This window comes from Carica papaya, chromosome 4, assembly GCF_054855325.1.
Source record: "Carica papaya isolate Zhongbai chromosome 4, ASM5485532v1, whole genome shotgun sequence".
Classification (NCBI taxonomy): Eukaryota; Viridiplantae; Streptophyta; class Magnoliopsida; order Brassicales; family Caricaceae; genus Carica; species Carica papaya.
The window spans coordinates 31,609,619-31,622,837 of NC_142312.1; the positions used below are offsets into that span (position 1 = coordinate 31,609,619).

General features: G+C 35.4%; 3 protein-coding genes and 1 pseudogene across 4 annotated transcripts; 3 read left to right on the forward strand and 1 right to left on the reverse strand.

Moving 5' to 3' along the window:
• The first annotated feature begins 491 nt into the window (after window positions 1–491).
• VPS46.2 (SNF7 family protein) lies at window positions 492–2,107 on the forward strand. Its single transcript, XM_022034506.2, has 2 exons — window positions 492–957; window positions 1,648–2,107. Exons 1-2 carry the CDS (start codon window positions 633–635, stop codon window positions 1,932–1,934), a joined length of 612 nt encoding a protein of 203 aa, XP_021890198.1. The 5' UTR covers window positions 492–632; the 3' UTR covers window positions 1,935–2,107.
• Window positions 2,108–2,297: 190 nt separating this feature from the next.
• LOC110808882 (Mannose-binding lectin superfamily protein) lies at window positions 2,298–3,684 on the reverse strand. Its single transcript, XM_022034507.2, has 3 exons — window positions 3,545–3,684; window positions 2,910–3,137; window positions 2,298–2,805 (listed from the first exon to the last, which is right to left on the reverse strand). Exons 1-3 carry the CDS (start codon window positions 3,545–3,547, stop codon window positions 2,461–2,463), a joined length of 576 nt encoding a protein of 191 aa, XP_021890199.1. The 5' UTR covers window positions 3,548–3,684; the 3' UTR covers window positions 2,298–2,460.
• Window positions 3,685–4,008: 324 nt separating this feature from the next.
• On the forward strand, window positions 4,009–7,938 carry LOC110808880 (IAA-amino acid hydrolase ILR1-like 4; annotated as a pseudogene). The gene is made up of 5 exons (XR_015818737.1): window positions 4,009–4,939; window positions 5,186–5,311; window positions 5,497–5,795; window positions 6,648–6,776; window positions 7,284–7,938. The product of XR_015818737.1 is annotated as an IAA-amino acid hydrolase ILR1-like 4 (transcript).
• A 760-nt stretch (window positions 7,939–8,698) lies between these two features.
• LOC110808917 (IAA-amino acid hydrolase ILR1-like 4) lies at window positions 8,699–12,309 on the forward strand. Its single transcript, XM_022034556.2, has 5 exons — window positions 8,699–9,116; window positions 9,364–9,489; window positions 9,847–10,161; window positions 11,047–11,175; window positions 11,685–12,309. The coding sequence occupies exons 1-5, from the start codon at window positions 8,766–8,768 to the stop codon at window positions 12,090–12,092; spliced, it is 1,329 nt and encodes a 442-aa protein (XP_021890248.2). The 5' UTR covers window positions 8,699–8,765; the 3' UTR covers window positions 12,093–12,309.
• The last annotated feature ends 910 nt before the right edge of the window (window positions 12,310–13,219 follow it).

The window sequence follows — 13,219 nt, forward strand, 5'->3', positions numbered from 1 at the left end:
ATAATGATCTATTAATACACTTTTAAATATTATGTTATATAAATTATAAATATCTTATAAGTTATTTAGAAAATATATAAATAATTGTTTTGAAAATTTTTTTAAGAGATTATTATTTTTGAGATTTAAAAAGATTATTTAAAGAATTTCTCGTATATAGAATTTTCTTTCAATTGCAAGTTAACTAATTATTAATAAATACGTCAAATAAGCATTAAAATTAATTGAAATTGATAAAATTAACAATTAATTTTTTTTAATTAACTAATTCAAATACTAAAATTTTATCAATGTTTATTTTATTTATAATAATAAATTTCATTTTAATAATATCTTTTTAATTGAATATTTAACTAATAAATTACTCGTTAGACAACCAAATAAATAAAATTGAAAAAAAAAAATAAGAGTAAGATAAATCATTTGCTTATAATTTAATTAATTAATTAATTATATGAAGTCTTCACACGCATTCTACACGAAGCAAGGAATATAATTATCAAAACACGCACCAAGTCCTACAAAAGGTCAAACGGAAAAATCCCCAATTCCAACTCTCTTCCAGAAATCAAACCCTAGCGCAAAATTCCATTCATCTACCTTCGATTAATCTTAACCAAAAGAGCACCAGCATGGGGAACACGGAGAAGCTGTTGAATCAGATCATGGACCTCAAGTTCACGTCAAAGTCGCTGCAACGCCAGGCTAGGAAGTGCGAGAAGGAGGAGAAGGCGGAGAAATTGAAGGTCAAGAAGGCGATCGAGAAGGGAAATATGGATGGTGGTCGGATCTATGCTGAGAACGCCATCCGCAAGCGGACGGAGCAGATGAACTACCTCCGTCTCGCCTCTCGCCTCGACGCCGTCGTTGCGCGGCTCGACACCCAGGCCAAAATGACTACAATCAACAAATCTATGGCTAACATCGTCAAGTCTCTCGAATCCTCCCTAGCGACCGGTATTTCATCGATTTGCCCGATTTCCCCCCCCACTCTCTCTCTCTCTCTCTATATATGCATCCCGTCGCTACTTCGTCCTGCTTATTTTTGTACATATATGCATGTCACTTTATATCGCTACAAAATTTGTTTGTGGATTGTAGTTTGTTCGGCTGAGAAACTAGAAGGTAAATATTTTAGTGGAAAACATATGAACTCATCACGGCAAATTGGATTGAAGAACAAGATGGATGTTGTTTTGGGAATATTTATTAGTTTTTTCTCTTTTTAGGATTCTTTTGGCTTATCCCGAATGCTGGATTTTCCAAAGGAAAGAATAGAAGCTTGGCAATCTAGGAAAAAGAAGGAAAAGTTATCGGATGTTTTGGAGAACTAGGGCATAACAATTTTCACTTTGCTGAATATTTATTAAATTGTCCATATAACAGGTGTTAATTTTGAGGTGTAGTTTACTCAATGAGAGTGCCTAGATAATTCTTTTTTTTTCTTTCTCTAGTTATTCCTGTGGGAATACGGTTCTCTACTTTGGTGTTAAAGTTAGGATTTTTCTGTGCCCATAAATTTGAATATTCTTTTAAGGATGTTAGGTTGCCTGATTGCAGAGAATTGTGTATTGCAGGGAATTGTGTATTTCTTGTTGCTTGGAGAGAGTAAAAATTCTGATGTTATCTGTGTATTTTCTTGAGCAGGTAATCTGCAGAAGATGTCGGAGACTATGGATCAGTTTGAGAAGCAGTTTGTGAACATGGAGGTTCAGGCTGAGTTTATGGAGAGTGCAATGGCAGGTTCTACCTCATTGTCCACCCCAGAAGGGGAGGTGAACAGCTTGATGCAACAGGTCGCCGATGATTATGGGCTGGAGGTCTCTGTGGGGCTGCCTCAACCAGCTGCTCATGCTGTTACAACCAAGACACAGGAGAAGGTTGATGAGGATGATTTATCAAGGCGGCTTGCAGAGCTTAAGGCTAGAGGATAAAATGAGAAATGCCTTTGTGATCACACTTGAATGTGAATCCGGATCCCGTGCTTATTATTGTTGGAAGATACATTATATGTAAATCTTTACTTAATTGGGATATATGTCCTTTACTTGAGTGTGGAACTTATTGCTGTTGCAATGTATGCTAATGCTAATGTGGTTCCTGTCAATTCCCAATCTTCTTTTTACCATACATAAAAATTTCATTCATATGCGGTCTAGAGAGAGAACTTAATTGATGTGAATAACGAGTTAAATAATTTTATAGGTGGGTTATGATCGTCACTCTTGAATCAGATCTAATCTAAGAGTTTCCTGTTTATATAATAATTGCTGGTGCAAAAAAAATGAAGCTCAAGATTTATACTAAAACACAAGGTGCTTCATGCTTGTCATTCTCATTTGATACAAACATTATTGATACAGGACAACAGCTAGTAGATAGCTTCCCATATTTCATCCGGGGAAAAAGGCATAAATTGTGGTCTTATCCCATGTACTCTATTCTAGATAGATTTCTTCATCAATATCCATTTCCATCATCCTTAGGTGCAGGCGATTTTGAGATGGTACTGGTAAGCCTCCTTAGACCTTTCTGAACTTTTTGAAAGAGGTTTTTAGGTTGAACACGAGATACATGGAATCCAAGCGAGTCAAGATACCAGCCACTTCTTCCATTAAACCCTACAAGTCTCCCTCCATCCATGGAGAAAGTGAAGGGTGTTCCTTCTTCTACTCCAAATGGACCAAATACTCTTTTGTTGCTCTTAAATGTCAGTGACCTTATCACAGGGCTGCCCCCATAAACTACCGGACAGTAATAACCACTTACATTTACCAAGTACTCCTCTGGATAATTCAGCTTTATCTGACACCAACAAATAAGTTCTGAACATCAACAGCATATCATAAAAATGCAAAGGAAAATCAAAGGTGAAAACATGGGGAAGGATCACATAGAATTTAGCTAACCTCTGTTGTGTGACTGCCTCCTACACCTCCATGTTTTTCTGCTTTTACTGGTTTTCCATTCTTATCGTACACAACAGAGATGGAATCGATGCATTTATCATAAACAAGAGTGATCTCTCGGATTCCATGATAGGTTCCATCATCCCAACTAGTCCCTCCGTTTCCCCCCCATGGTCCTACCACTATATTCAGTTTCTTTCCACCACCTTGTTGATTCTTGCCACCATCCTACAGAAGTTTCATCTCAATTACATGTTCCAACCATCAAAAGCTTACTATAATTGAAAACCACAACAAGAAGAAACTGTACTTAATTCTTGAAGTAGTATTTTATATTCTATTATTATTTTATAAAATAATATCACATTTTTTTAATTAAAAAAAGGAGATATTTTTAAGATTTAGATATATGTTAATCACAAACAAAGAGAAGATATTATAGAGCGACTTCTTTGTTATATAGCTTCAAGTAATCATGAGCAATCCGGATTTAACAACCAACAATCAGAACTTCTCTTGATTTAGAAAAAAAGAAATAACCATTTGAAATAGTACGAATTTTATATCCTAGTGTTCAAAGAAACCTGATTACAAATGAAAATAAAAAATTAAAAACATTTTCTTGGATTACATACCATGTTTACTAACAAAATCTGCTGAAGTAGAATTTGAGAGAAGCCAAAATTGTGGACTGCAGAATGGGAGTAGTTTGTGGTTGGCAGGAGGCTTCATATAGAAAAGAGAAGTGTACCATCTCATCTGGTATCTAATTCCACTGCCAGCTCTAAGAATTAGGAATTATGCTTTTTGCTTTCACACATATTCATTTTAGTAGATACTTCAACATCAACATATTTAATTATATGCTGAAATCAAGCTTTTATCAACAAAGCAAAAAAAAAAGAAAATGAAAAACTAATAAACCCAGGTATAAGTATATCATTCACTTACTTTTGTTAAAAAAGAAAATCTTTTCACTTCCGAATTCCATCTAATCATCTTTCTTAAAGGAAGCCCTCACCTACCCTTTGCCCAACCTAACATTAAATTATTTGGGAAGAATTTTTCTACATCATATTTGACTGAAAATGCTCTGAAAGTTAAAAAGAAAAGGAATATATTTACATGTTGTTTACCTACTTCAACTTTATACCATCTGATAAGCCGTAGAAATCTGACAGGCATTGTTTGGTTTGAGTAAATGTGTCTGTAAAACAATTTTAATGGAATCATTTTTGCAACAAAAGTAGTTCGAGTCGAATTTTTTGTTGGTATCACCTCGGTGGTTTGGGTTTCAGAAATAAAAATTCGACTGTTTTTGTATGTAAAAACTATTATACATTTTAAAGTTTTAATTAATGTTTAAAAAACAGAATAGATACTTCAAAAACTCATTTACTATTCAAAAGCATGCCATCAATAGTGTTAATTTTTAAGGGCTAATTTGGATCAATCTTCTAATTTTGAGGGTCAATTTCATTGTACATTTTGCAACTTCTATATATATATATAATGGCGAGTTGTATATATGTATACAAGCAGCCACTCCTCGTCGACTGCTGGTGCGACCCATCCATCTGCAGTTCTTCTCCCGCATAAAATAAAATTCAGTCGGGCGCTGTAATTGAAGTTGTGAGTTTTTAGCTGGTTATCTGTAAGGGAGTGAGGAGAGGAGAATCATGAGTTGGGTATCTCTGATTTTCGTCCTTCATGTCCTCATTCACTTGCATCTTGCATCTTCATCTTCTTTGACTTTCGATGATCTGTCTCAAATCCCCATAAAGTTTCTTAATTTGGCTAAAGAACAACACTTGGTTGATTGGATGGTGGGTATTCGGAAGAAGATACATGAATACCCAGAACTGGGATTTGAGGAATTTGAGACCAGTAGACTTGTTAGAGCAAAACTTGACGAACTTGGAATTTCTTACAAATACCCAGTTGCTGTAGCTGGTGTTATTGCCTACATTGGTACTGGTCAATCACCATTTGTCGCGCTAAGAACAGATATGGATGCTCTTGCGATGCAGGTCTGCTTTAAATCTGATTTTTTATTCTTTCTGATTTATTTACTAGCTCCATAGATTATTATTGTTGTTGGATGATCGGCGTATGGTGTAAGTTTTAAGGTTAATTAACCTTGTGGAGAGTTTTGAGTATTGTTGAACATCTGTAATCCCTAATACTGCAAATGTTTCCCCCTCTTTTGCTGCTGAGGAAAAATGAAATTTCATGTTGTGAATTTGAATGGGTGGGCGGGATTTTATGTTTCGCAGGAAATGGTGGAGTGGGAATACAAGAGTAAAATACCTGGGAAGATGCATGCTTGTGGACATGATGCTCTTGTTGCAATGCTTCTTGGGGCTGCAAAGCTGCTCCCAGACAATCGCCAACAACTTAAGGTTTGAGTCTCCTGCACATCACGTTCTTCTCTTTGGATAAGTTTACAACATCAACCCACCAAATAAGAAATTGCATAGTCTAATAGAGCTTCTTTCTTTTCTTGTTTCTTTTTCTTTGGGGTAAAAGAGCACTCTTCTTTCACGTATTGAGGATAGATATTGTCCGCTTTTGTTTGTTTCATTAGGGCACAGTTGTTCTTGTTTTCCAACCAGTTGAGGAAGGAGGTGGAGGGGCAAAGGAAATTGTTGGTGCAGGAATATTGGATAACGTTGAGGCTATCTTTGGGTTGCATGTTAATCCTAAAATACCTATAGGCCAAGCAGCTTCCAGACAAGGTCCTATTTTGGCAGGGAGTGGCTTCTTTGAAGCTTTGATAAGTGGAAAAGGAGGTCATGCAGCCCTTCCTCAGTACTCAGTAGTCCCAATGTGATTATTAGCTTGCAACATCTTGTTTCACTTGAAGCTGACCCACTGGAATCACAGGTGAATTTCTATCTTAGGTGTTTCTATCTTCTTCCATATTTATCCTGTACTTAATTAAGAAAATCTGAACTATTGTTTAACTTATAATGGCACCATTAATAATGTAATCCTGTCCAATTAGTTTAGAAAACCAACCGTTCCTCATTTCACTTTGTTCTGTAGTTGCTATATTGTCCTTGCATTAACCGATCACAGCACAACATGTCTACACAGCAAAACAAAATGGGTCACTTCTTGATAGAAAACTTGAAATAGTTTAGTGGTATGTTCTGTTATTGTCAAAGTGACTGTAACAGTTCTTCTGAATTATTATGTTACAAACTTCTGATCAGCTTACAACAGGTTGGCTGTTGGAATCCTTTCGAATGCCTACCGACAGTTTTATTGTTTTCCTTTCTATGTTGATTCTTGGGAAGAATAATTGTGATGTGAAACAGAAGGGAAACTTTATGCTAGTTTTTCTTATGGTGATCCAGGTGTCCTGCAAAGCAATTCTGCAAAAACATGGCTTTAGTAAAAATAATGAAGTCAGGGACATCATTGAAATTTCAACAATAGTTAATAGTTTTTCTTTTTAAAAGAGTGAGTTTATAATCTATACAAAGAGGTCATGCTCTTGATGTCAAAATCAATGAGAAATAGGGATCAACATGTATCATAAATTCATGATCTCAGAGACTGAAAGTTACCAACGGTTGCCATAAAACTCAGATATGTTAAGAATAATTTGGATTGTTCAGATAGTTGAAATTTTTTTCCAAAATCTTGGGAAGAACACAACCTGCCAAACACGACATTTTTATTTAATCTGCATTTATTCAAGTATTCTCAGCATAAGGTGTTCAGTTTTAGGTGGTTACAGTAGCAAAATTTCAAGGATGTGGAGCTTTCAATGTCATCCCAGATTCAGTTACCATTGGTGGAAACTTCCGTGCTTTTTCAACGGAAAGCCTCTTGCAAATTAGGAAACGCATTGAGCAGGTACCATAACCTATGACGCCTTCATAAATTTCCCCCTCGTCTCTGGTGATTTCTCCATTGCAGTAGTTGCAAATTTTATCTTTAAGAGACAAAATTGTTATTGGTGCTGCTTCAACTTAGAGGAGGTGAAAATGGAAGTTACAGGGGGTGGGAATTAACTGTAACGAGAGATTTCCTGATAGTAAGCATGTTTTTAGCAGTATAATCCTTATGAAACACTGATATTGAACACCAGGCATTAACTCTCTACTGCTGCGAAGGCGGAGAGGACTAAAAACTGAGCTATATAGCCAGGGGTTGATCAAGTCAGTCTTATTTCTTGTTTAGAATAGAAGGGAGTGAAAAAGAAAATGAAGTATGAAAAGCAAATCTGTGGGAAATGGAAAAGATGGGGATAAACTTGTAGACTTATGGATACTATCAATTACTCCGTAAAATTCTATTCTTTTTTATATTTTTTTTGGAATTAAATTCCTGTCAAGATTCTGATGATTGCATCTGTAACAGGTGATAACAAGCTGCATTTCAGAGGTGTATCTCAACTGTCAACTTCTTTGAAGACACGAAGCCTATATTCCCTCCTACCTTAAACGATAAAAACTTGCATCGGTTCTTTGAAAATGTTGCAGGAGATACGCTTGGCGTCAATAACCTTCTGGAGATGAAACCCACGATGGGATCTGAGGATTTTGCAATCTACCAAGAGGTTATACCAGGATACTTCTTCTATATCGGAATGCAGAATAAGAGTGTGCCGCCACTTGAAAATGGACACTCGCCTTATTTCAAGGTTAATGAAGACGTACTTCCCATTGGTGCTGCACTTCATGCATCATTAGCCACTAGATTTCTTCTCCAATCTCAACCAAAACTGGATTTGCCTGAGAAAAGCTACAAGGATGAATTTTGAGATGCCTTGGTTGAATCATCTCCTCAATCGGTTGCCTTTTTTGTTTTGTTTCAGGTTATACATTATTCTGATCTGAATTTATTTTCTCAATTAGTTTCTTCAAACTTGGTCAATACCAGGAGAATTATGACTCTGTACTACCAATAGGTAGTAGAAAAACAATGTTTCTGATACCCAACCTGATGAATGCTAGGTAGAGAATTATGACTCTTTATTACCTGTTGGTAATGGAAAAATAATGTTTCTAATGTTCGACCTGATGAATACGAAGTCACATTCAAGTGTTGGAAGAACATTTATAACAATGAGTACGAAAATTTAGGTTTTATAAAACACGCTCCAAACCCCAACCGTTACTATACATACTTACCGAATGTAAAATATTAAAATTTTCAACGTTAAGTTTTTATCATTACTGTCAAAATCACATATATTAAAAATCTAAATTTGTACTGACGCAAATGAATACATTGACATAATATAATACTATTTGTAATAATTTAGATGACGTTTAACATTTTTTAAATCAAATAAATTATTCAAAGAATCTTTTATAATAAAGAAAAATAATTTTTTACCTTAGTAATAGTCTCGGGATGAATATATAATAAATATTCACACTCCAACACTTACCATATAAAGATGAAATTTTTGCTCTTATATTGAGTATATGTATAGATTTAATTATTCATTTATATTTTGACACTAATTTTTTTATACTTCATTTATCTTCTCCACCACCCTCACTCTACCAAATCCACTCTATTTACATGCTCCTTTTAATCTAAAAAAAATAATTACTTTTAACACAATTAACAACATTCAAATTATAAAATTGAATTAATATTTAAATAACATAATTTAGTTAAACTTAATTATTATATTATATTTTAATAATACAATATTTAATTGCACGATCAGCACGTGGCTTTTACTGTCTAACACGTGCGAGTTAGTTACAAGCAGCCACTGCTTGTCGACTGCTGTTCTTCTCCCATATAAAATAAAATTCAGGCGGGCGCTGTAATTAAAGTTGTGATTTTTCTGATTGTTTGTGAGGGAGTGAGGAGAGGATAATCATGGCTTGGGTATCTCTGATTTTCATCCTTCATGTCCTCACTCACTTGCATCTTGCATCTTCATCTTCTTTGGCCTTCGATGATCTGTCTCAGATCCCCATAAAGTTTCTTAATTTGGCTAAAGAGCGACACTTGGTTGATTGGATGGTGGGTATTCGGAGGAAGATACATGAATACCCAGAGCTGGGATTTGAGGAATTTGAGACCAGTAAATTTGTTAGAGCACAACTTGACGAACTGGGAATTTCTTACAAATACCCAGTTGCTGTAACTGGTGTTATTGCCTACGTTGGTACTGGTCAATCACCATTTGTCGCACTGAGAGCGGATATGGATGCTCTCGCGATGCAGGTCTGCTTTAAATCTGATTATTCTTTTTATTTTTCCTGATTTGTTTACTAGTTCCATAAGTTATTATTGTTGCCGGATGGTCGGCTTGTGGTGTAAATTTTGAGGTTAATTAATCTTGTGGAGACTTTTAATTGATATTTGAACATCTATAATCCCTAATACTGCAAAATGATCCGTTTTCCCCTGAGGAAAAATGAAATTTTATGTTGTGAATTTGAATGAGTTGGTGGAATTTTATGTTGCACAGGAAATGGTGGAGTGGGAACACAAGAGTAAAATTCCTGGGAAGATGCATGCTTGTGGACATGATGCTCATGTTGCAATGCTTCTTGGTGCTGCAAAGCTGCTCCAAGACAATCGCCAACAACTTAAGGTTAGCTCTTTTCTTGTTGATTCTTGTTGAGTCTCCTGCATATCACTTTCTTCTCTTTGGATAAGTTATCTATTTTTGGGAAGTGAAATGTACATTCCAAGAGCCTGATTCTTGTTATGAAAACTTCTAACTTCTAAGCAGAAGAGACACGGCAGCTAGAAATTAGAGGGCTATATAAAAAATTTCACAATGTAAAGAAAGCCAAGAAAGAAAATGTTATAACTGAAATTTCTTGGAGAGAAATCCTAGGAAAGTCAGAATGTTTTTTGAGCTTCTTTCTTTTCTTGTTTCTTTTTCTTTTGGGTAAAGGAGCATTTTTCTTTCTCTTTAAATGTCAGCTTTTGCTTGTTTCATCAGGGCACAGTTATTCTTGTTTTCCAACCAGCTGAGGAAGGAGGTGGAGGGGCAAAGAAAATTGTTGATGCAGGAATATTGGAGAACGTTGAGGCTATCTTTGGGTTGCATGTTCTTCCTAACATACCTATAGGCCAAGTGGCTGCTAGAGAAGGTCCTCTTTTGGCTGGGAGTGGCTTCTTTGAAGCTGTAATAAGTGGAAAAGGAGGTCATGCAGCCCTTCCTCAGTACTCGATAGACCCAATTTTGGCAGCTTCAAACGTGATTGTTAGCTTACAACATCTTGTTTCACGTGAAGCTGACCCACTAGACTCACAGGTAGATTTCTATCTATGGTGTTGCTAGCTTCTTCCATTTGCATCCTGTGCTTGATTAAGAAAATCTGAACTATTGTTTAACCAAACACAATACGACATATTAAAATTGCAAAAGAAATGGGGTAACTTCTCGGTAGAAAAGAAATATTTTAGTGACATGTTCAGTTATGGTCAACATGACTGTAACAGTTCTTCTGAATTATTATGTTACCAACATGTGATTAGCTTACAACAGGTTGGCTGTTGGAATCCTTTCGAATACTACTGACTGTTTTATTGTTTTGCTTTCTATGTTAATTATGGGGAAGAAAAATTGTGATGTGAAACAGAAGAGAAACTATATGCTAGTTTTTCTTATGGTGATCCAGGTGTCCCACAAAGCAATTCTGCAAAAAACATGGCTTTAGTTAAAATATCCAAGTTAATGACATCATTGAAATCTCAAAAATAGTTATTAGTTTCTCTTTTTAAAAGAAAGAGTATATAATTTTTACTAAGAGGTCATCATCTTGATGTCAAGATCAATCAGAAAAATAGTTTCTCTTTTTAAAAGAAAGAGTATATAATTTATACTAAGAGGTCATCATCTTGATGTCAAGATCAATCAGAAATAGGGATCAACATGTATCATAAATTTATGATCTCAGAGACTGAAAGTTAGCAAAGACTGCCATACAACTCAGATATGTTAATATTAGTTTGGATTGTTCAAATAGTTGAAATTTTTTTTTTCCAAAATCTTGGGGAAATCGTTATCCTATATATATTGGTAGGTCTTATTTCTTCTTTGAGCCTTGTTTGCCAGAGAGCACAACCTGCCGAACACCACATTTTTATTTAATCTGCATTTGTCCAAGTATTCTCAGAATAAGGTGTTCACTTTTAGGTGGTTACAGTAGCAAAATTTCAAGGAGGTGGAGCTTTCAATGTCATTCCAGATTCAGTTACAATTGGTGGGACCTTCCGCGCCTTTTCGAGGGAAAACCTCTTGCAAATTAGGCAACGCATTGAGCAGGTAGTATAACCTACCACATGTTCATAACTCTTTCCCCTCTGTCTGTGGTGATATCTTCATATCAATAATTGCAAAATCTTATCTTTAAGAGAACAAAATAGTTATTCTTGCTGCTTCAACTTAGAGGAGGTGGAAATGAAAGTTACAGGAGGTGGGAATTAACTGTAACCAGAGATTTCCTGACAGTAACCCAGTTTTTAGCTGTATAATCCTTATGAAACATTGGTATAGAACACCAGACATTAACCCTCTACTGCCACAAAGGTGGAGAGGACTAATGAGCTATATTGCCAGTGTTTGATTAAGTCGGTCTTATTTCTTGTTTAGAATAAAAGGGAGTGAAAAAGAAAATGAAGTATGAAAAACAAGTCTGTGGGAAATGGAAAAAATCTGGATAACCTTATAGATTAATGGATGCTATCAATTCCTCTATAAAATTCTTTCTTTTTAGATTTTTTTTTTTGGAAATAAAGCTCCAATCAAGATTCTGATGATTGCATCTGTAACAGGTGATAACTGCACAAGCTGCTGTCCAGAGGTGTATTGCAACTGTCAACTTCTTTGAAGACACGAAGCCTCTATTTCCTCCAACCATAAACGATAAAAACTTGCATTCGTACTTTGAAAATGTTGCAGGAGATATGCTTGGCACCAACAACCTCCTGGACATGAAACCATTGATGGGATCTGAGGATTTTTCATTTTACCAAGAGGTTATACCAGGATACTTCTTCTTTATTGGAATGCAGAATAAGAGTGAGCTGCCACTTGAAAATGGACACTCGCCTTATTTCAAGATTAATGAAGATGTACTTCCTATTGGTGCTGCACTTCATGCATCATTGGCCACTAGATTTCTTCTCCAATCACAACCAAAACTTGATTTGCCTGAGAAAGACTACAAGGATGAACTTTGAGATGCCTTTATCAAATCATCTCCTCAATCCTTTGCCATTTCTCTTTTCAGGTTGTACATTATTCTGATCAGAACTTATTTTCCCAAGTGGTTTCTCTAAACTTGGTCAATATCAGAATTTTAATGGTAGAATTTTTCTTTCAATTTCTTCTTTGACAAGAGAATTATGAGACTGTATTACCAATCAGTAATAGAAAAACAGTGTTTCTAATTTCCAACCTGATGAATGGTAGGCCACTTTCAACTGTTATCTTGTCTTACTGGAAGTACATTTATAACATTGAGTACGTAAATTTAAATATTCTTGAAATGTAATTTATTTATAATTATTCATATAATATAATTATTTGTTTAGATAAAAGTAAATAATAATGCAATCATTTTCACCATTGAACACTTGGTTTTGTGTTCAATTTCTCCAACTTGAGTGTTTGAAGTTACGATGGCATTTTGCTAATGGCAATTTTCCTCTTTCTTTTTTCTCAATTATAAATTTTGTTTTTAAACTGTGAGTCCTTCCTCCCCTCCCAAACATACCCTTCCTTGCTCCTCTCAGCACCTGTTCTTTCTGCAACATTTTCTTCTCCTATTTGCCGCGAAATCATCGACCTCGAGCCTTTGAAAAATGAAAAAAAAAAAACTTCATCAATTTTCATGTCTCAACCTTCTTTTTACTATCCGTAGTAGGCAAGAAAATCAACCTCATATCTATGCATTTTTTTCTGCGAAGGTATGGAGTCTCAGATGAGGAATTTTGTTCATTCTTAGGTGGTTTTTTAACGCAATAAAGTTGAAATTTTGTAACCTGCGTGCTTATTGCAACGATTACCTACTTCTCCACCAAGTTTGATATGAGATCTCTTTGGACTTTGCGGAAGCATTTCTACCTTCTCGTGGCAAGAATGTTTTTTGGTGATTGTGGACCATTTCTCAAAGTATGCTCACTTTGTTCCCCTCTCTCATCTTTGCACAGCTATTTTGATTATGTCTTCGAATTGCAGGTTTGCTTTAATATGTCGTAAGTGATAGAGATCTGGTCTTTACCGACATTTTTTTAAGGGAATATTCCATTCTTATAGCACTAAAATTGCTTTCAGTTTGTCCTATCATCCTCACACCAATGAACAA